Source organism: Euprymna scolopes, chromosome 36, assembly GCF_053919585.1.
Source record: "Euprymna scolopes isolate OS-2025 chromosome 36, ASM5391958v1, whole genome shotgun sequence".
Lineage (NCBI taxonomy): Eukaryota > Metazoa > Mollusca > Cephalopoda > Sepiida > Sepiolidae > Euprymna > Euprymna scolopes.
This window is the reverse complement of record NC_136517.1, coordinates 85,558,379-85,581,009: the sequence shown is the minus strand read 5'-3', so window position 1 is coordinate 85,581,009 and position 22,631 is coordinate 85,558,379. Positions and strand designations below refer to the sequence as shown.

Here is a 22,631-nt window from a genome sequence, read left to right as displayed (position 1 = left end):
ATTAAGACCCTTAGTCGAAGACAATTCATGCACAACTGTTTGAGAACTTGTTTCTGAATTAGACGTAACGTATACAACGATTTTAAACCACATAAGTGAGATATGAAAGACAAAAAACTTAAGAAAAGTGTGCTTCACGAATTTAAAACAACCAAAAGAAACGCTGTTATGAAGCGTCATCTTCTCTTGTTTTATGCAACAAGGACGATCTGTTTCTCGATCAGGTTATGGCTTTGCGATGAAAAATGGGTTCTTTATGACAACAGTGATGCACAGCTCAATGGTTAGACGCTGACAAAACTCCAAGACACTTCCTAAAACCAGAGTTGCACCAAAAAAAGGTCATGTTGACTGTTTGGTGGTCTGCGACCGGTCTCATCCATTACGGCGTATAAGTAATGCTAACAAATTGATGAAATGCATCAGAAACTTCAACAACAACACTCAGCATTAGTCAACAGAAAAGGCCAAATTCTCCTCCACAACAATGCCCGACTATACATTGCTAAACTGACCCTGTAGAAGTTGAACGAATTGGGCCAGAAAACTCTGTCTCATCTCCATACTCTCCAAACCTCTCACCTACCAACTAGTGTTAGGACGATTAATAGGAATCATAATTGGAATCAGAAAAAATCAGAACTTTGGCAAAGCTTCTTTCTTAGAAGTGCTCGCCAGTGGAACTCTCTTCCATCTGCCTGTTTCCCACCTGACTACAACTTGGATGTCTTCAAGTCCAACATAAACAAATTCCTGATGAACCGCCCCCTGAAGTAAGACACTTTATCAAATCTCCAATACTAACGATTACTATGATACTATCCCATTGATTACTGCACACAAAATAACCCTTATCCCCGAGTGGCTTTCGGACCTTGATAAGTGGTGATTACCTTGTAAAAAAAAAAAAAGTATCGGTATCGGAATCGGAAAAAATAAGCCTCATTTCCAATTCCAAAAACAATTCTTTGCAATTTTTGAAAACTTAAGTTTCCATTCCTGGTACTACTTACTGTTTTTAAACAATTAGTAAGACTGAAATCTATTGATCATAATAACATATAAATATGATGTAAGTGTATTTTTGTAAAATAAACAAAACAAAAATTGAAACTTTATGTAAATTCACGAAGTACACTTTAGAAGAATGCAGTTTATTCACAATTTTTGAAAAAATATTTTAAAAGTCCAATAAAATATTTTTGTCAAGAAAAATACCATCAAACAATTAATTGATAATTAAATCAAAAGTAAAATATAAAAAATTGTTTCTAACTATTTATTTTATGCTCTCAGCTTTGTCCAGTTGGGTTTTGCCTGGCCCGGTCCCCCATCTAGCATTTGCAAATATTATAGGAGGGAGGAGGGTGAAACGTATAAGAAAAGGTTGACTTTGAGTTGAATGAGGTAAATTTTCGTTTAGGTTACGAAAATGAAGAGAAAAATGCCGGCTGAGTTCAGACAGAAAAGTCTTTAAAAAATCAAGTTAAAAGTCTTGTCTAGAAGAAAAGAAATAAGTGCAAATGTTAAACCTGGGATGAATGAAAAAAATGACAGTGCAAACAACAATAATTTGCTTGTTCCTCAGGAAATATTCGAAGTGAAAAGGAAAATGTATCATCTTCAATGGTGCAGCAAGAAGAAAAAGCCTTCTCTAATAAGAAACAAGTTTTTTGTTCGACTAAGCTGTCGAAGCTACATCAGGTCAAGTAATGCTTTTATCCCCAAGTAAAAGCCGACAAATATGAGTAAAAGAAAGTTGAAGAAGATGCAGATTTGTTTGATAAAAAAGAAGAAATCCAACGAGACATTTTTTTTTATTTTTATGCTATCTTAAGCAGGAATGACAATTCTTCTCTCTCTAAAAAAAATTCCGTATAAATTATCCTTGCTTCTAAAAAAAAAACTATTCTTACGTCAAAGTAAGTTTTGTCTCTTTCTTAATCTTTTCTTTATCTTTTAATTCTATTCTTTCTCTCTCCTGAACTAGAACCTTTGAGGGACATTTTTTTTTTGCAGTCAAAATACAGTTTTTTATACTGTTAAAAGGTGAACTTCAGACTTTGTTATTATTATTTCTTTTTTCTCCCTCTTCAATTTATTTTTCCCTCTTTAAATAAAAGTTTATAATTATTTCAAGTGGTTTTTATTTCCTCTTCTCTCTCCTTGTCTTACTTGTAAATGGTTTTATGTAATTGATTTTTACAGGTTCTAGTATTTAAATAGTCTAATTCGGCTGTTAATAAGTTAAATTAAAATATCTGTATCTCTTTTCGCATTAAAACAAATCAATCCACTACATATTTGTCATATTAACCAAACCAAATCTTTATAACTTAGAATAAAAAAACATGAACGTTCTTTGATAGAGAGAACGAACAGAATAGTTAACAATACATCTCTGCTCCGTTCTTCTCAGGTTAAGAATCTTTTCCTCAATCGTACCCATGTTATTTAGAAACACATGTAAACATGTTAACGTTTCTGTTCCTACGCCGCCTTATTTTGCATACCAGTCATCAACTATTTCTAATGGTTTATGAAAACATTCAAATAGCATTTTGTCAGCAAACAACAAGCACACATATCGCCTTTGTTTTAAAAAAAGAAATAAGATTTTAGTTATTTCATTATTTTTAATCAATTACGACGAAAAGATTTGAGAAAAATATTTAAAAACATCTATTATTGTAATTTACATCATTAACTATTACTTACATTCATTAATCTTCAGGCCTTGATATGTGGTGACACCAAGTAAAAAAATCACGCCATTAATGCACGTAACATTAAAGATCACCTGATGCTTTTATATAATGTTTCTAGAAAATTAAAAAATTTGTCAGCTAAAATTCCTTTTTGATAACATTCCAAAGTTATTGCAAATAAATATCTTATTCTAAAATACCTATTTTACCTGACACGCCATGTAGACTACGAAACATAATCATAATAATAATCGACCAGCATACCTTTTGGCATTGCTCCGGAACCAACAATACAACACAGGTTGCTCGAATATAGGACCAGCAGCAGGATGATCAGTAGGTGTGTCAGAAATTTCGTGAAAAATAGTGAATAATTCCACCCCGTCTTTCCAAGCTTATAACTCATCGAAAAATGTAATTCAACCCCTAATTTTTTTCAATTAAAGGAGCAAGGACCAAGGTTTCATAAAAAAAAAAAAAAAAAAAAAAAGCAAACAACGTGGGTTTTTTTTTTTTTAAATGTTTTAAACTTCGGACTTTACAGGTAAATTTCTAAAAAACACTACTTTTTTTGTTTTAAATTTGAATATATTATTTTATTGACCTTTTTTCTTCAATTTGTGATATATAACACTTTGGTGAGTAAATTAATTATTTACTTTTTAATAGACACTTGAAAATGGGGGGGGGCGTGAATTAAAAAAAAAACGTTTGTCTAAAATATTATATTCGGTTTATTGGAAAGAGCATAAAATTTCACATTGACCCTGAAAATATTGTAAAAATAGAATCAATAGAAAACTTTTGATAGATTTTTTAAGTTTAAACATTGAAAAATATTGAGTTCGTAAAATTCATTACTGTTTTTTAAAAAATAAAAAAAAATATTTCTATTACTTTTAAAACAACTTTAATAGTTTATTTTGGAAGTATAATCCATAAAGAAAATAACCAACCCACGTTTAAAAGAGAAATTACGAGTTTTTTATATTTTATTCGCAGTTTCATGTTAGGGGTGTCAAAAATTCCTACAAAAATTCTGATACACCTAGAGGATCAGTTGTCATCTCTTGTCGTGCCTTAATTTGTCATTCATAATCAGCAAAATCCCTTCCATGGGTAAAATTTAAGTTTTTTACTCTGAATGGTTTTTTTTTTTTAATTTATTCTTGTATATTTTTTTAATTTTATTTTTTATATATTGTTTTAATTTTATTTTTTATATATTTTTAAAAAATTTTTCTTGTATATTTTTTTAATTTTATTCTTGTATATTTTTTAAATTTTTTTCTTTTATATATTTTTTAAATTTTATTTTTTATATATTTTTTAATTTTATTCTTGTATATATTTTTTTAATTTATTCTTATATATTTTTTAAATTTTTTTCTTGTATATTTTTTTAATTTTATTCTTATATATTTTTTAAATTTTATTCTTATATATTTTTTAAATGTTTTTCTTTTATATATTTTTTAAATTTTATTCTTGTTATATACATTAAATTTTATTCTTGTATTTTTAAAAAATGTTATTCTTGTATGTATTTTTTAAATTTTATTCTTGTATTTTTTTAAATTTTATTCTTGTATGTGTTTTTTCTTTTTTATCCAGGTATAAATTTGACGGGCTTGATGTCGATTGGGAATTTCCTGGTATACGAGGCAGTAAAATAAGTGATAAAAAGAAATTCACATTTCTCATGAAGGTTTGTCATTTTGTTTCTTACGAAATCAAGAACCAGTACCTACCTATGGACTTACCTACGTAATGCTCTGTAATGATGAAGAATTAAAACATTGTAATACAAGGGTCAGCAACATCCATCAGCAAGATCCAACCCGCAAAAGCATTTTGAGCAGTCCACGAGTTTGATTATCAATGACTCTATTTTTAACATGAATACAGCCCAATCACGTTGACACACCGGTTCCCACTGGATCACCGAAGTTAAGCAAAGTTGAACCTGTTCAGTACTAGATGGGTGACCATTTGGGACTTCCAGGTGCTGTATGTGCTCTTCGCTTATCTCGGCATTGTTTCCAGTCGTCCTGGACTTCTCCTTGCTACTGGACTCAAACAGTGTCGATTCAGGAGAGGTGTGGTTAGGGATTGCGCGACTCTTGCCACAGAATTACATGCGCAGCTGCACTTGCAGGGGGTATCCTTTGTCTTTCGAAACTGAACGGAGGCATCAATTGATCTATTTTTCACATGAGAGACGAACCTTTTGTATTCAACAAAAGGCCTACTGTTATCTTTATCTGATTGACCCCACAGAATCAGAATACTATGACCCCACAGAATCAGAATACTATGACCACACAGAATCAGAATACTATGACCCCACAGAATCAGAATACTATGACCCCACAGAATCAGAATACTATGACCCCACAGAATCAGAATACTATGACCACACAGAATCAGAATACTATGACCCCACAGAATCAGAATACTATGACCCCACAGAATCAGAATACTATGACCACACAGAATCAGAATACTATGACCCCACAGAATCAGAATACTATGACCCCACAGAATCAGAATACTATGACCCCACAGAATCAGAATACTATGACCACACAGAATCAGAATACTATGACCCCACAGAATCAGAATACTATGACCCCACAGAATCAGAATACTATGACCACACAGAATCAGAATACTATGACCACACAGAATCATAATACTATGACCCCACAGAATCAGAATACTATGACCACACAGAATTAGAATACTATGACCCCACAGAATCAGGATACTATGACCCCACAGAATCAGAATACTATGACCCCACAGAATCAGAATACTATGACCCCACAGAATCAGAATACTATGACCCCACAGAATCAGAATACTATGACCATATAAAATGATCGAATCCCAATCACATCCATTTCTGTGTAAAAAAAAGTGGGTCCAGGTTGGGAAGAAAGGGGCAGTGAGAGAAGGGTACAAAGTTCTAGCACTCCTTCTGAAGCCAAGCCTGGGTCTCTTTGGACTTATGGGTTGGCGCCGAGTCCTGGTGCCCCACCCAGGATCTTCCAGCGGCCACCTGATTGCAGTAGAGGATCATCACACTCTTCATCACATCCAGTTACGCTTTGATGTTGACTTTCAAGCCGACTTCGAAGATGTGACATAGCATGATGTGACTCTCACTTAAAACCACACCAAAGACCATAACCGTGTCCAAAAACTTTGTTTTTATCACTCTGGGCATGCCTCTGTTATTTGTGGCAATTCAGCGATGCATTTTGAGGGTGCTGGCATTCGTCCTGCTGTCATAACTTGAATCAGTAGAGAGCATGAGTTGTACAGTGGCGCATCTCCGATCTCACTCGTTGAACATTGTGTCACTTTCAGATATGATAGATGGTTCCTATCGCTCTTGGGATTTGTACACAACTGGCCAAATCAACCGGAAATGGAATCATATCGTCTCTTCTGGGGCGACAATTTTATCATTCCACCCTGTAGTTTCTGTGTTTTTTGTAGCACGTGTTTGAGATTGTCATAATTTTGTATGCTGCGTTTTCTTGGATTCACATGAAGTCGGAATTAAATATTAAAAGAAATTATTAATTAAGAGACATATGAATGAATGCGGAAAAAATCAAAATGCCCTAATTGAAGTTAATTCAGTTTAAAAAAATAAATGCACGGCCTCTTTTTATATATTGGTTATATATGTGCAATATTGGCTGCAGGATTAACTAATCTGCATACTGATTTTCAAAACAGACATTTATTGATTAACTATTTATTTATTTTGCTTTTTTTAATTCAGTGATTAAGTAATTTTAATATAACGAATAATTGTTTCAACATATTATTTTATTTCCTTCATAAATGTTTAGTATTTGTGTTCAAATGTTCCATCCTTTAAAGATTCGACTTTTTAAAAAATGGATCTTCGCCAAAATTTTGGAAACTCCGATATTTCTCAAAATTTTACAAAACTGGATATTTCAAAAATGTTTACTAATGTTTACTAAAACTGGATATTTCAAAAAAAAAATTAATAAAGGGAATATTTCACAAAATTTTACAAAAGTGAGTCTTTCATATTTTTTTTAAATAGATATTTACCAAAATTTTACAAAACCGGATATTTCTCAAAATTTTATACAACTGGATAGTTAAAAATTTTTAAAAAATTAAATATTTCACAAAATTGTACAAAACCGGATATTTTTCAAAATTTTACAGAACTGTATTTGCAAAAAAAATTTTTTAATTAGTATTTAGAAAAACTTTAGAAAATTAGATATTTCTCAAAATTTTACAATACTGGATATTTCTAAAAAAAAAAAAAAATAGAGAAAAATGTACATTTTTTTTTAAAACAATATATTTTTATGTATTCCAAAATTTTACATTAAAAACATTTTTTAAATGGATATGTACAAGAGTTTTACTAAAACTGGATATTTCAAAAAAATTTTAGAAATTGATTTTTACTCAAATTTAAAAAAAACTGTAAGTTTTAAAAAAAAATTTTAATGGATATTACATTATATTATATTACAAAATTTTATAAAACTGGGTATTTCAAAAAATTTTAAGAAATGGACATTCATCAAAATTTTACGAAATTGGACATTTCAAAAAAAATTTTAAATTGATATTTATCAAAATTTTACAAAACTGGATATTTTAAAATAATTTTTTTGTAAATGAATACTTACCAAATATTTAGAAAGCCGGGTATATCTCCAAATTTACAAAACTGGATATTTAAAAAAAAAAAAATTTAGGGATATTTACCAAAATTTTAGGCAATCAGCTATTTCTCAAAATTTTACAGTACTGGATATTTCTAAAAAGATATTTAGAGAAAGGTACATTTTCTCAAATTTTTTAAAACTGGATATTTCCCAATATTTTAGAAAAGGAATATTTCAAAGAAACTTTTTTAAAATCTCCCCAAATTTTAAAAACATTATATATATATATATATATATAAATATATATTTTTTTTTTTATGTATTCTGTCGACTTCTAAGTGATTCATTTTGTTTTCTGCAGTTCTTGTATAACGCCTTCACCAAGGAAGCAAAAACTACCAACCAAGACAAATTGTTGCTAACCCTCGCTACAGCATCCAGTAAGTTTTACATCTCAAAGGCTTATGAACCAAAAGAAATCATCAAGTAAGTGATTGTGTCGCTTATTTTTTTAATTTCTTTTTTACACGGAGGTCACCACTTATCAAGGCCCGGAAGCCACTCAGGGATAAGGGTTATTGCAAATACAGTACGTTAGTGTGGAGATTTATTGAAGTGTTTACTTAAGGGGCGGTTCATTAGGAATTTGTTAACGTTGAACTTGAAGACATCCAAGTTGTAGTCAGGTGGGAAGCAGGCAGACGGAACAGAGTTCCACAGGCGTGTAGTTCTAAGAAAGAAGCTTTGTTCATGGAATCCACGTTTTGATTTAGGCACAGACAAAGAGTGAGGGAAATTTTTCACAGTGGATTCAGCTAGATGGGTGTTTTTCGTGAAAGATTGGCGAGGGGGGACCAGAGATTGGAGTTCAGACGAGCACCTGCCATAGAAATAACGATAAAACAAGGATAGGCTTGCAACATCTCTTCTGTGGGAGAGAGGTTGCAGGGTAGAGAAAAGGGCATCCCTCACTAAGCCACGGTCTATTTTGTACTCTGTCAAGGCAGGATAGGCTGTTTTTAGCTGCTCCTGCCCATATATGGCAGCACTATTCCATCCTTGGACGTAATTTCTTGGTATTAATAACTTTGTCAAGTGACATAGTCCAATAATTCTCACATGCAATTGTTTGATTGATGAAGGATGGCCTAGAAAACCACATTAAAAATAAATGGTTGATTGGTTAGTTGTAACCACATTATGCAAGAGAGATATGAAGATCGGAGTTAAATTCAGTTTTTGCGAGAATTTTGCTGAGTCAAACGTCATTAAGGGTTCTTCTTACATCCCAGTTCTCGTTTCCTTTCTCTCCTCTTTCTGTTTTTACTCTGTGGAATGCGTTTGTTATATTTTTTTTTTTTGTTGTTGTGGGTTTGTGTTTGTTTTATTTTTTGTTGTGAGTTTGTGTTTATTTTATTTTTGTGGTGGTTTTGTTTCTTTTATTTTTGTGAGTTTGTGTTTGTTTGATTTTTTGTTGTGAGTGTTTATTTTATTTTTGTTGCGAGTTTGTGTTTGTTTTATTTTTTGTTGTGAGTTTGCATTTGTTTTATTTTATTTTTAATGTGATTTTTTTATTTTATTTTATTTTTGTGAGTTTGTGCTAGTTTTATTTTTGTTGCGGACTTGTATTTGTTTTATTTTTGTTGTGAGTTTGTGTTTGTATTATTTTCTTTTTGTTGTGAGTTTATGTTTGGTTTATTTTATTTTTGTTGTGAGTTTGTGCTTGTTTTATTTTTTTATACTTGTAAAAGTCAATGATTGCGTTTCTGGTTTAGAGATCACGCTGGAGTCTTTTACTTTGGCACCAAAATCAATAGAGTCTAGGCCATTCCCGTAATGATTGGGTCCTGTGCAGTTTTAGGAGGTCCGCTCTCCCAGGCTTTTGTTTTCTCTCTTTGAGGAGATGATTAGTTTATTGCTGATCGCCTGAGGTGCCCGTACGGCGGAATGCTGACGGGGCTATCTAGAAACTTTTTGCACGTCAGAGTGAGACTTCCTTGAAGGCACTGACTTTCCAATCCCACTTTCCTACCCTAGTGTCACGTTTCTCGCGGTGGGGGAGAAATAAATACTGAAAGTAACTTTATTGGGTCGTCTTTGCTGACGTGTAAATAAAAAGGAAGGAAAGAGAAAGGTGTTAGTAAATGAATTCGTTCCTAAAATAAAAAATTTTAATTATAAAAAAAACATCGTTTTTATGCTTCAAAAAACCGTCGTAACCTTGAAATTACTATCCTAGAAGCATACAGGGAAATCTTAGCATTATGAACGTCTAGAATTGAAAAGTACTTTGGGATTTGATCACATTATGAATAAGTCCCTGTAAGTAGCATTAGTTACTGGACACATGAAGACCAGCCCTTTGCGGACAAAGGATTGCTGTAGCTTGGTTAGAAGTCATGACTATGATCGTCTTGTCTTCAAAGCTAACTCAACCACCAATTTGTAATACTCAATTTGAAAACATGATTGGGGGGTGGGGGCAGTGATAAGGATATAATTGAGAGAAGGAGGGATAAATAAAGACCTGGCCAGAGGTGGATTAGTTTGGGAATCAGTTTCTAAAAGCCGTTCAACACATGCCAGCATGCAAGACAGACGTTAACATGATGAATATGACGACAATGATGATGATGATGATGATGATAAGTGAAATAGAAAGAAATGATTTTAACCAAATATGATGATGGTGATGATGCTGATGATCGTGGTGGTTGTGGTGGTGATGATGATGATAATGATGGTGGTGGTGATGATGATGATGATGATGATGATGATGATGATGATGGTGGTGGTGGTGGTGGTGGTGGTGATGATGATGATGATGATGATGATGATGATGATGATGATGATGATGATGATGATGATGATGATTGTTATATATTCGGGGGAGTCATAAAGGAGATTTTGTCAAGGAGATTCGTGTACGTGATCGTCTAGTTTCTAACGGTTTTATTTTTGATGTCTTCGTGGGTGTGTGATTATGTACATGTATTTCTTAACATACCTTTATTCATGTGTCGTCGGTTGTTCCTCTGGTTTTCATTGTCTCTTGGAGGGGAGCTGGCCTGTTGGATGAAGAATTCACTCCAAGACGATGAAATGGTTTTATAGTTTTTATTCACCTTCCAAAGGTCGACACAGAATGGAGGTGAACCTTGCTTGTTTGATGATACACGTCAGCGTCCTCCCCAGCCCAGGGGGGGGGACAGCTGAAAAGCCGTCTGTCTTATTCAACACCCGAAAACCCAACTGCCAAGAAAGAATCAGCTAACCTCATCACATGATACCACGTCATCTGGTCAGCTGACCCTTCTTTTGCAAACGTGTCCACTGTCCACGTTATTCACCTCTCTCTCTCTCTCTCTCTCTCCCTCTCCCTCTCTCTTTCTCTATTCTCCAATAGAGACACACAGAGAGAAAATAGAAAGAGTAAGAAAGCCAGAGAGGGGGGGAGAGATGCTCTTTAACATTCCTCCACCCCTTTTTTATCAAAATGTATGGCAAGCCATACATTTTTAATAACTAACTAACTAAAAAAAAATAATTATGTCCGAAGTACATCTTTATTTTTTTCACTTTCCGGACTCACCCCTTTTCCAAGAAAGATCAGGCACCAGTACTCTTCTACAACACTATCAACCCTTCTGCTGCTTCTCAAAAGTCCCTCCTAGACATTAACTTGCTTCCAAGTTAGACAAAGATACAGCTTTGCAGATATACATCTTGTCTAGGCGGTCGCATTGTTGGATATTTTCCACTGACTCTGCTCTTTATTTGGACCACTTGGCCAAACAAATGGAGACTCCATTTTCGATCACTTTTTCGAAATGGGGCCAGCATATCGCAATTACGGCCAGAACGTCGGATGCTCCATGTTGGTGGTAGCTTTATCGCATGGGGACTCGAACCCCAGACCCTCAGATTAAAAGTCTGATGTTCTACCGACCCAACCATCCCACTCGCGTTCTCGACTTTCAGCATAGGCCTAAGTCCCAGTTTTTTTTTCCTTTACTGTAATGCCCTGACGTCTTTCTCTGAGTGGTCCTATTACTGGAGCTTTGTTCTATTCTATCTACTACTTCGGGACTTCACAAAGCTCTTCTACTAACTCCCTTGGTTGGTCTAAGTCAAGATACGCCTTCACACTGATTCACTCGGAGCCTGTTTGAGTTCCTGGAACCCGACAAGATACGGAATCATCACTCCCTAACTAATGCGCCATCGATTTCTAACTAAGTAGTTTTCCCTTTGTGATTTTTCCGCATTCCCAGCAAGTCCCAAGATTCCAACCCAGATATCCCTCACACATTCCTCTAAAAAAATAAAAAAATAATAAGGCTCTATCTTGTCCCTTACGTAATCTGCATCTTTCCCTTTCTTCTATCTCCCCGTGATTAGGCTTGGTACCGACTGTCCAGTCGCTCCGTACCCTGAGGAATTATCGCGACCTCGCACGCCAGACTTTTGTTGGACAAGACTTATTGCCGTTGCTTGGGCCTACGTGGCATCTTCCAACTCACTGGAACCACTAGTATTGTTTTAACAGGGTTCTCATTACTCTAAAATAGTATTTCCCCTGCCAAATTTTCTAATTTGTGACAATACCGTGGCTTATAAAAAAAAAATAAAACAACAGAAAAAACTGCTTTCTACAGCCTAATCGCCTTGTAATTCTCATGAAAAAAAATGCAACTACGCGCTAAACGTCCCTAAAATATAACTAAACCAACCAAATCTATTCCAAAATAATTTAATTTAATAATACCAATTAAATTCACCCAGCATGGTTTTTTTTTAATTTTGGTACCTTTAATTCACAATATGGTAACATTTTATTTTCCTAAGTACTTGCATACATATTTCATTCATCTTCTCTTGAGCGATTCGTAACATAATGGCCACGTCAGCCATTGCACCCCCTCTGCCCCTTACACCATGTCAGAGGGCATTTCATTTGCTCCCTGAAGTTGATTACAACTAGATCCGCTCACGCTGGACAGAATACATTCCGTTCACTGCTATGTCAGAAAAAACTTTCTTCTTTTTTTTTTTTTTTTTCCAAAGTCGGTAAGCGCAACCTGCCTTGAAGACACATAGCTTCACGGAAAACATCGGATTTCCACACATGAAGTACTCAAACTTGCTCCATGTTGATTCTACTCGAAATCAACAGAAATCACGATAAAAAAAAAATAAAATTCGAATCATTTCCCGAGAATAATGAAATTAATAACTAGCCATGTAATTCAACACCTCTCCAAAATTCTAACATGCTTGCCACAGAAATTAAATTCCATTCACGCCCCACTTTTTTCTTTCATTTCTTCATATAGTTTATTTAACCCTATATTTATCTCTTTTTTTTTTTTTTTTACTTATGTGGTCAAAACGTCACTCATGTCGAATAGAACATTTATTCTACTTTTCGAAAATTGAAATTAATACCGACTGAACCTTTGACTCTTCCGAAACTTTTTTTTTTTTTTTTTTTTTTAAATCATTTATTACACTGTTTAAATCTTATTTCTTGCTCCCTATTTTATTATTACTATTTAATTAATTAAAAACACATTTTTTCTTTTATTAATCCTTCTTTCCATAGACCCCACAAGCAAGATTCCACCTCCCCATTCTGCGAAAAAAAAATACATGTCACAGAGTAAGAAAATCCTGCACAATACCATTTTAGAACACATCAATTACATAAAGAAAATAAATGAAAAAAATACAAAAATATCCTATAAGCATTCAGAAAGTCCCATCTTAGCAATAAATAAAATCCAAACAACAAAATTTTGTCCACGTCAGCAAAAAAAAATTCCTACGAAAAAAATCGCACAATCAGCGAAAAAGAAAAAAAATCATTTTACAGGACATGATCATTGTCTTTTCACTAAAAGCACATGAAGTTTCGCAGTCCAAAATTGCAACAAAAATTATTATTAACAACAAACCTTTCGTGATTGACATGTTTTTTTTGTTTTTTTTTAGTAAGGTGACAGGCTCATTTCTGACACACACGTTGTAGCTAACAAGTCTATTTTCTTTTTCTTTTTCTTTCTTTCTGTCCTTCTGTTTTACACTTGCTGTTTAATTCAAAATTAACAATATTTTATCAGTTTGTCTTTCGTTATAGCTGTTTTTTTTTTCCAAGTTATTCTACTGTTTTTCTCACAGAATTTTTTTTTCTTTTCTTTTCTTTTTTTTCTCTTTACTATTATTTTTCCTTATTACTTAGTGTTTTAACGGACCATCGTTGTGTGTGTGTTGATTTGTATTTCTTCTTTTTTTCTAATAATGTTCTTTCTCTTTTTTTTTTCTTCCAGACATTTTATTGTGTTGTATAATTTTTTTTTTTTTTTTTTTTTTTTTTTTTTTTTTCTTGTCTTAAAATCTCCTTTCCCTTTTAAGGACCTGTTTCCACGTCGTATTTCTTAAACACAGGTTCGACTTCACATCGATGATGTGAACTTAGTCACGAGCACCAAAACGAATATGTTATATATTCGGGGGAGTCATAAAGGAGATTTTGTCAAGGAGATTCGTGTACGTGATCGTCTAGTTTCTAACGGTTTTATTTTTGATGTCTTCGTGGGTGTGTGATTATGTACATGTATTTCTTAACATACCTTTATTCATGTGTCGTCGGTTGTTCCTCTGGTTTTCATTGTCTCTTGGAGGGGAGCTGGCCTGTTGGATGAAGAATTCACTCCAAGACGATGAAATGGTTTTATAGTTTTTATTCACCTTCCAAAGGTCGACACAGAATGGAGGTGAACCTTGCTTGTTTGATGATACACGTCAGCGTCCTCCCCAGCCCAGGGGGGGGGGACAGCTGAAAAGCCGTCTGTCTTATTCAACACCCGAAAACCCAACTGCCAAGAAAGAATCAGCTAACCTCATCACATGATACCACGTCATCTGGTCAGCTGACCCTTCTTTTGCAAACGTGTCCACTGTCCACGTTATTCACCTCTCTCTCTCTCTCTCTCTCTCTCCCTCTCCCTCTCTCTTTCTCTATTCTCCAATAGAGACACACAGAGAGAAAATAGAAAAAGTAAGAAAGCCAGAGAGGGGGGGAGAGATGCTCTTTAACAATGATGATGATGATGATGATGATGATGATGATGATGATGATGATGATGCAAAATTATTTTATTTTTTACAGGTATGTAGACTACATGCTGCTGATGACTTACAACTATCATGGCTCCGGTTGGGAAAAAAAGACAGGTCACCACAGCCCCCTGTGGCCCCACGGAAACGACCCCCCAGGAGAACAGCAACAACTTCATCAGGCACGTATGAACAACAACAGTTTTTGCATTCTTTTCTTTTTTTTTAACGATTCATTAGAAAAACAGATTTTACTATTAATTGGACCGCAGGGAAGGGTTGGGGTTAGAAACATAGCAAAATCCCTGATGAGTCTGCGGCTCGCCGCTTCTTGGCATTTTGTCAATCGACTGACAACTTGACTGGCATCTTTACTGTAGGTCCCTCGCAATACGCACCCAAACAGCATGTAACATGCCTATTCGTTGATTTTTAAAAAATCTTTTGTTAACGCTTTTATGTGTCGCTATCCCCAATTAGACCAGATTGTGCGCTGGCATGAACATTCTCTTGACAGTTTTCTAAACCTTACTACTCCCGAGCTGGTTCATGACAATATAATGAGTGTGTCACTGTGATCTCATGAAGAAAATAAAACACATTGCGTTGATGGATAAACTTGTGTGTTTTTTTGTTTGCTTTTTTTTCATTTTGTTATGTATGGGTAGACCATAGTGCACACTGACATGAACATTCTCATGACAGTTTTCTAGCCCTGACTACTTTCGTGCTGGTTCATGACAAATTGGAAGCAGATGCTTTTGTTTGTGATACTATCACTAGAAGAGTACCTTACAGAACCAACAGGTTACCTCTATTCGTTTTCTTCTTATTTCAAAAGAGCCCCCACCCCCACCCTTTCTTAGATGCCTTTCCTTCACCCACAGCTGAGAAACCCCATCTACCCCTATATGATAACCCTCCAGAATACCATATCATTATATCGTTTCTTCGGGGCCCATCTGTCACGGTGGCCAGTGGCGAGTTCACCATATAGGGCTAGCTTGACCAGGCAATAATCCTCCATTCTGGAGACGTACCTGGCCCAGCATAGCTGCGACTTCAGCAGCAAAGTCTCGATGCTGATGATCTACACCTGCTCGATGGCCTCAACATTAGCGACATTGCACTGCTGATTTCATAAATTTATTTTTATATATAATGCCTATATAATTGGTGTGTCACCGTGATTATGCAGTATATATATATACAGTGATGATCATATTTATTGGCACGGTAAAATAAAAGTTAAATTTTGTCTAATAAATTCTAAAAAAGGGATTAAATTAAAGAAAATAACAAAGTATATTATGTATTTTTAACTGGCCTTTCCGATGCAGCAATCGGATTTTAGAAAAAATAAACAACAAAGGAACAACAAACATAATTGCAAAAAACCCTTGTTCAAAATTATTGGCACGGCTTTGTTTTTCTTTTAGTATCAGTATAATATCAATCAATTTCCGGTTTACGTGCTTTCTGAACTTTTTTATAGCCATATTATGCTTGTTTAACGCTAATTCAGTGAATAATTTTTTTCAGATAATTTTTAGATAGCGATTTATTTAAACTATTATAAGTGACTAAATTATAATTTTCAATCGCCATGGTTAAAACTAAGGAACACAGCGAAGACGTCAGGAAGCTTGTTGTAGCATGCCATACCAATGGGGAGGGCTATGATAAGATTTCAAAGAAGCTAAACCTTCCCAAATCCACTGTTAGAGCCATAATAAACAAGTTCAAATCGCAAGGCCACGTTATGAGTTTAGAGGGTAGAGGGAGAAAAAGGATTCTTTCCCCAAGAGATGAACGGAAAATTGTTCGACAAGTAAAACAAAACCCAAGGATCTCTGTTGGGGAGATTGTTGATGAACAGAGCACCTCTGGAGTGAATGTATCTCGACATACAGTTGGTAGAGTTTTGAAGAGAGCTGGTTTAAAAGCATGTCGTCCGAGAAAGACTCCCTTATTGAAGCCTATGCACCTGAAAGCAAGGCTAGCCTTTGCAAAACGTCATATTGATAAAGATGTTGCATTCTGGAAACGTGTTCTATGGACTGACGAAACGAAAATAGAGTTATTTGGCCATAATAAAGTGTCTTATATTTACAGAAAATCTGTCGAAGCTTTCCTGCCTAAGAACACCATACCCACAGTGAAGCACGGTGGAGGCAGTTTGATGTTTTGGGGATCCTTTGCTGCCTCTGGACCAGGGCGACTTGTTAAGGTCACAGGTAGCATAAAAAAGGAAGATTATGTTAAAATATTGGATGAAAACCTGAAAGACTCTGCTAAAGAGCTCTCACTTGGTCGTCGTTGGTGGTTCATGCAAGATAATGACCCAAAGCATTCGGCTAAACTGACTAAGAAATGGCTTGAGGACAATCATATTAATGTTTTGGAGTGGCCATCACAAAGCCCAGACCTTAATCCAATTGAAAATTTATGGAGAACATTAAAATTGAGGGTAATGCAAAGGAAGCCTAAGAATCTTATTCAATTGGAGGATTATTGTCAGGAAGAGTGGGCTAAAATTACTACTGAAGAGTGCAACAACTTGGTTGTAAACTATGAAAAGCGACTGAGGAAGGTAATCAAGGCCAAAGGCTATACAATTGATTATTAAATAAATCGTGCCAATAATTTTGAACAAGGGTTTTTTGCAATTATGTTTGTTGTTCCTTTGTTATTTATTTTTTCTAAAATTCGATTGCTGCATCGGAAAGGCCAGTTAAAAATACATAATATACTTTGTTATTTTCTTTAATTTAATCCCTTTTTTTAGAATTTATTAGACAAAATTTAACTTTTATTTTACCGTGCCAATAAATATGATCATCACTATATATATATATATATATATATATATATATATATATATATATTATAAGGTGAAATTAAAGCCAAGAACAATGCAAGATTTTTTTTTTTTTTTTTATAGAGTAAAATTACTTCAACTCTAAGCAACAATAGTTTTTTTTTCTGTTGTATCCGATGGTGTTATAAATCTCAATATATTTCGGACTTATTAGTCCTTTTTCAAGAGAAGACAGCGGAAGAGTGTTCTTCATGAGTGCAAACTCTGTCTGGCCGAGACTGAGGGATATAAGTAGATTGTCGTTTGCTTGAAGCATTGTTGAAGAAAATTATAAGGTGAAATTAAAGCCAAGAACAATGCGAGATTTTTGTTTAGAGTTGAAATAATTTTACTCTATAAAAAAAAAAAAAAAATCTCGCATTGTTCTTGGCTTTAATTTCACCTTATAATTTTCTTCAACAATGCTTCAAGCAAACGACAACCTACTTATATCCCTCAGTATATATATATATATATATATATATATATATATATATATATATATATAGATAGATAGATATTTCCTTGGATTTTACTTGTGCAAATGGAAATTCAATTAACTTTCTTGAAGTTATATATTTGGATTTTACTGTCACTGGATTATTTATCTTCCACCAGACTATCCATTAATGTGTAATCACCTTTTTCTTCACCATATTCCCTCTGCTTCACTTTTTTGTTATCAAGTAAGATCTTTGACTTACTTGTCGTTTCATCAAATACTTTTGCATGCAAAATCCGATCCCGCATTTTGCTAATTCCTTCCCTCTGATGAGAAGGAAAGTATTTCTTCGAAACTCCGCGGATTAAGGACTATCCATTTATCTAGTGTTTCCTTTTCAGATTAAATATGTTTTTAACTCATTTCAAAGTGTTTTTTAACATGTTTTATTAACTGTTTGCTCGTATATATATATATATATATATATACTAGCAAAACTACCCGTCGTTGACTGGGTTCAAAAACAGTCTACAGAATATTGACTGTGATTGATGAAAGTATGATTAGATTATGAAAAGGAGGGGGTTGTAAAGAGATAGGTTTTGATACTCAAAAATTTTACCCTAAGCAAAACATGATGTAAGTAAAGATAATTTTTGCGAAAATATATTTTTTTATATCAACTTTGTTTCCATTCGTAGCAAAGAGTGACCAACAAAATGATGTTTCCTTACAAAGAGAAAATGTTATATATATAATAATATAAATATACAAGAAATAAATGTTACCATAGTCAATAAAAATTACTTTTATGGTAGAAAAGGTCATTGGTTTGTATTTTTAAGTAGTTTGTAAAAACGTTATTTTTTTTTAATTCCTGAACCGGTTTAAAAAAAATCAAAATGGCAGCGACTTTGAAATGGAGAGCCCCGTTTTCAGTTTGAAGGAGGAGCACCTGAGCATTCTGTGTTAAGAGAGTTCCATCAACGTAAGGAATATTTATAAACACATTTTAATGTTTTCCGTTATTTTGTGCTTGAGGAATATTCGATTATGGCATGTGTAGTTTATATAAAAATTCATTTAAGTAGTTATCGCCTCAAATTTCGTTTTAATTTCGGTTTGCTGAAATTATTTCAAGTAAAGAGCATTAAAAACTATTTCAAAACAAAAAAAAACATGAACTGAACTTTTATTGACTATGGAAACATTTATTTCTTGTATATTTATTTTTTTAGGTAGTCGTTTGTTGGCTTTTCTGCTAAACACTCTTACTAAATAATATTGACGAAATATCGAAAAACAAAGAAACAAAAACAGTTTGGAAAAATAATGAAGCTTTACTTACTTTAGCAAAATAATCCGAAACAGCAAAATGGGATATTAAAAAAGTAAACACGTAATTACTTTAGTTTTTTTAAGCAAAGAATCCATATAAATATGAATAAGAAGAAAATGGTGAAAAGGGTGACCGGGAACTGTGTAAATCAAGGGCGTTCAGATCCCTATGGTCATATACATATCCACATAGCTAAATATATAGAGCCCCTATGATAGTATTCCTAAATGGTCACCCATTTGATAGTAGCCAGGCTTAGTGTTGCTTAACTGTGACTATTCTTTATAACTCATTAGTTCCAACAATTTTTTTTTCATTACTTATAAAAATTCTTTTGTAAATACGACATTACTAGACTTTTCAGCCAGTTAAAAATGGAAAAGCTATGGCCTGTTGACTTAGAATGAGTTCTTTATGCCAAATTGATGGTTGAATATGGTTAAATTTGTGCTAATATTTGCATTGAATACTAATTCCTATTGACTCCTGCTAATCCTTAACTATGCATCAAACGGATACCATAATATTTAGTTCGCTCTACCTTATCAAAGAAAAGATCCATACAAAATTTCAGTAAGATCGGCCCAGTAGTTTTCTCAGAAAACTTTTAGAGTAAATGTGGTATTATTCTCTAACTGGGCATCGAACGGATACTAAAATACTTAATTTGCTGCATCTTATCATAGCAAACGTCCATACAAAATTTCTGAAAGTTGTAACTAACTGATTTCTATATAATTTTGTTTATCTATACTTCGCGATAACTTTGGGGTGTGCCTCAGGGACTCTTTTAGAACACTCCATTTTTGGGACTATTTTACCATATTTGTCCAAAATTTTCTGTGTATGTCTATTTAGCAGTTTTGCATGGTGCTGAACTCACATTTGAATATGTTACAGCCTTGGGGACTTTTGGGGCTAAATGGAGGGAGGGGGAATGATGGACTTAGTCATTCCTTTCTTTGCATGGTGCAGAACTCAAATTTATATATTAGACCTAAAACCGCACTGTTTGTTCATTTTCACCAGGATTTGACGTCCCCTGAGAACTTTTGTGACTAAATGGGGGGGGGGGTGATGCTGAACTTAGTCATTTTTTTATGCCTCGTTCACTGTGCACTCACGGGGACCATGCATGCTTCACTTGCTTTTTTTTTCAAACTGCATCTCGTCTGAGACGCGAGGTTACAGAGCAACTCAAGGGAGGTCAAATGATTGCATTTTTTGTGCATCGTTTTTTATGAGACAGTAAAAATAGCTGCAAAGGGATCAAAATTGAAAGAAATTGGAACTTGACATATATATAGGCAAAACTGATCCCCCGTTCAAAATTCTAAGGCTTTTTTCAGTGTGTTCACAAGTGTGATGATACGTCCTGGTTGAAAAATCCCAAAAGGTAATTTATCCCCGAAACATATTGTAAAATAAAAAAAAAATGATGTACATGCCAGTTGTAAAATTATCGCAACCCAGTAGCACTTACCCAGGTTCTGGACAGTACTTCCATCGTAGAATTTCCTTATAAGATTCATAGTTGACGAATTACACGGCAATGAATAACAGAACAACACGGTTATATATATATATATTATACGCATGTCATTTATTGTGCGTTAAAAATTCAATGATCAAAACAAAATATTAAGAGGAAATAATAATAAGAAGAAAACATGCAGACTGTGTCCAACGGGTCAAAGGGGGGGGGGCAACACTAAAGAAAACTGTTCAGTCCAGCAATTCAACGTTGTGAAATATAGGGAGGATAATGAATAGTACTTAACTGTGAGGACGTGCATTTAACCGATGATTAGGTATCCGACAAAATTCAATGTTCTGATGTTATAATGTGAGGCAGTCCCATTTCGCCGACATGCAAGTGTATATCCTTCGAAGTTCGTTTGTCCATTTGTCTTCCCTCGTGTTTCTTTCTCACTTGACGTTCGGCTGTGTCCTTCCCATATCTCGAGTCAAGGTAATTTCGTAGTTCTGATGAATTCCCTTTTCGGCTCCAGGGATAAGGCTCAGTTGAGTGAACTTCAAATTTATCAAGCGAATCATGTTGGCTGGTGTCTATCGCATTTTTATCATCGTGATCAGCTCCATTCTTTTTTAAAACTGCTTGTTGCTTCTTTTCCATGCACGCCACTCCCGCCAAAATGGGTTTTTCTTTTCCTCCTCTTTTTTTTCCACGCGCTACTTTGTTTGGGTTGGAGGTGGGGGTGTCTGAATGACTTCTCATCGTGCCTTGGCACGTGTTTTTGACGAATGACTTGGTGAGGGGATGGGATGGGGTGTCTAACACGCTTTCTTCTATGGTTAACGTGTAGATATTTGCTGAATGTTTCGATAGCAATGGGGTGGTGTGAGGGTGTCTGGCCGATAGATATTCAAAATGAATTTAAAAAGAGAGGGGGGATGAATCGTCACTTCTGCATTATGCCCTGTTTTCCCGTGATACAAGTAATCGCCTAAATAAAGTTGAATCTCATTTTGTTCTCTCTCCTTGCAAGAACTGTGACGCCAGGGTCAGAAAGTAGAATTGAGAAGTCAGTACCCTCAAGGAGGGGGCACTTTGACCGGCAAAAAGTGTCTGGAGTTGCTCGGTAAGATGCCTCACACGATTAGCAATATACTAACCCCTTTTCAAAGAGAGAAGGCAAAGCCTGGGAGGATGGATTCCCAGGAACTGCATAGAACCAGCATTACACCGCAATCAACAGGCCATTACAGGAATGACCAAATAGTCTGTGATCATCTTTGAGCCCCCTTTCATACAAATCTTCCGCATATTCAGTTCCTCGTGAATAATTGTGTGTACAGTTCCCACACTGACATCAAACTGCACTTTTTGTCTCTATAGACAAACTACGGTTCTTATCTATGAAATTCTTTATTTGGCCAATCAACTCTGGTGTTGTGACTTCCTTACTCCTCCCACACATCACATTATCCTTCACAGATTCCCTACCTTCCTTGAATCTCTTATGCCACTCAAAAACCGATGCTCGATTCATGCATCCCTAACCCGACCGAGGATAAAAATTCCTAACCGGCTTTGGTTTAAATGCTGAAGAAGTAATTTAAAAAGAATTCATTTTAGAAAAGACTTTTGAAATAATTCCGGTCTGGCCTTTGCCATTAAAACATCACTTGTGTTCTTATCTTTCAGCAATGGTCGATAAACTTTTGGTTATCGTATGGAATCCCGAAACAGAAACTCATTGTTGGTCTACCCACGTACGGCCTCACCTTCAAACTGCAGGACCCGGACGTATCTGGCGTTCACGCACCGGTCGACGGTGGCGCCACCAAAGGCAAATACACAGGCGAACAGGGCATCTTATCATTTTATGAGGTAATTCATATACACCCCCTCTCTCTTTCTCACTCTCTCTATCTCTCTTTCTCTCTCTCTTTCATTTTATGAGGTAATTCATATACACCCCCTCTCTCTCTTTCTCTGTCTCTGTCTGTCTCTCTCTCT

At 34.7% G+C, this 22,631-nt stretch overlaps 1 protein-coding gene across 1 annotated transcript in view; it reads left to right on the top strand.

Annotated features, from left to right (window-relative positions):
• LOC145260654 (chitinase-3-like protein 1) overlaps nucleotides 1-22,631 on the top strand; it is a 69,945-nt gene that overhangs the window by 30,846 nt on the left and 16,468 nt on the right. The window contains exons 5-8 of the mRNA XM_080118991.1: nucleotides 4,323-4,416; nucleotides 7,749-7,873; nucleotides 14,559-14,688; nucleotides 22,317-22,502. Coding sequence (XP_079975117.1) covers nucleotides 4,323-4,416; nucleotides 7,749-7,873; nucleotides 14,559-14,688; nucleotides 22,317-22,502 — 535 coding nt within the window. The remainder of the gene's footprint in view (nucleotides 1-4,322; nucleotides 4,417-7,748; nucleotides 7,874-14,558; nucleotides 14,689-22,316; nucleotides 22,503-22,631) is intronic.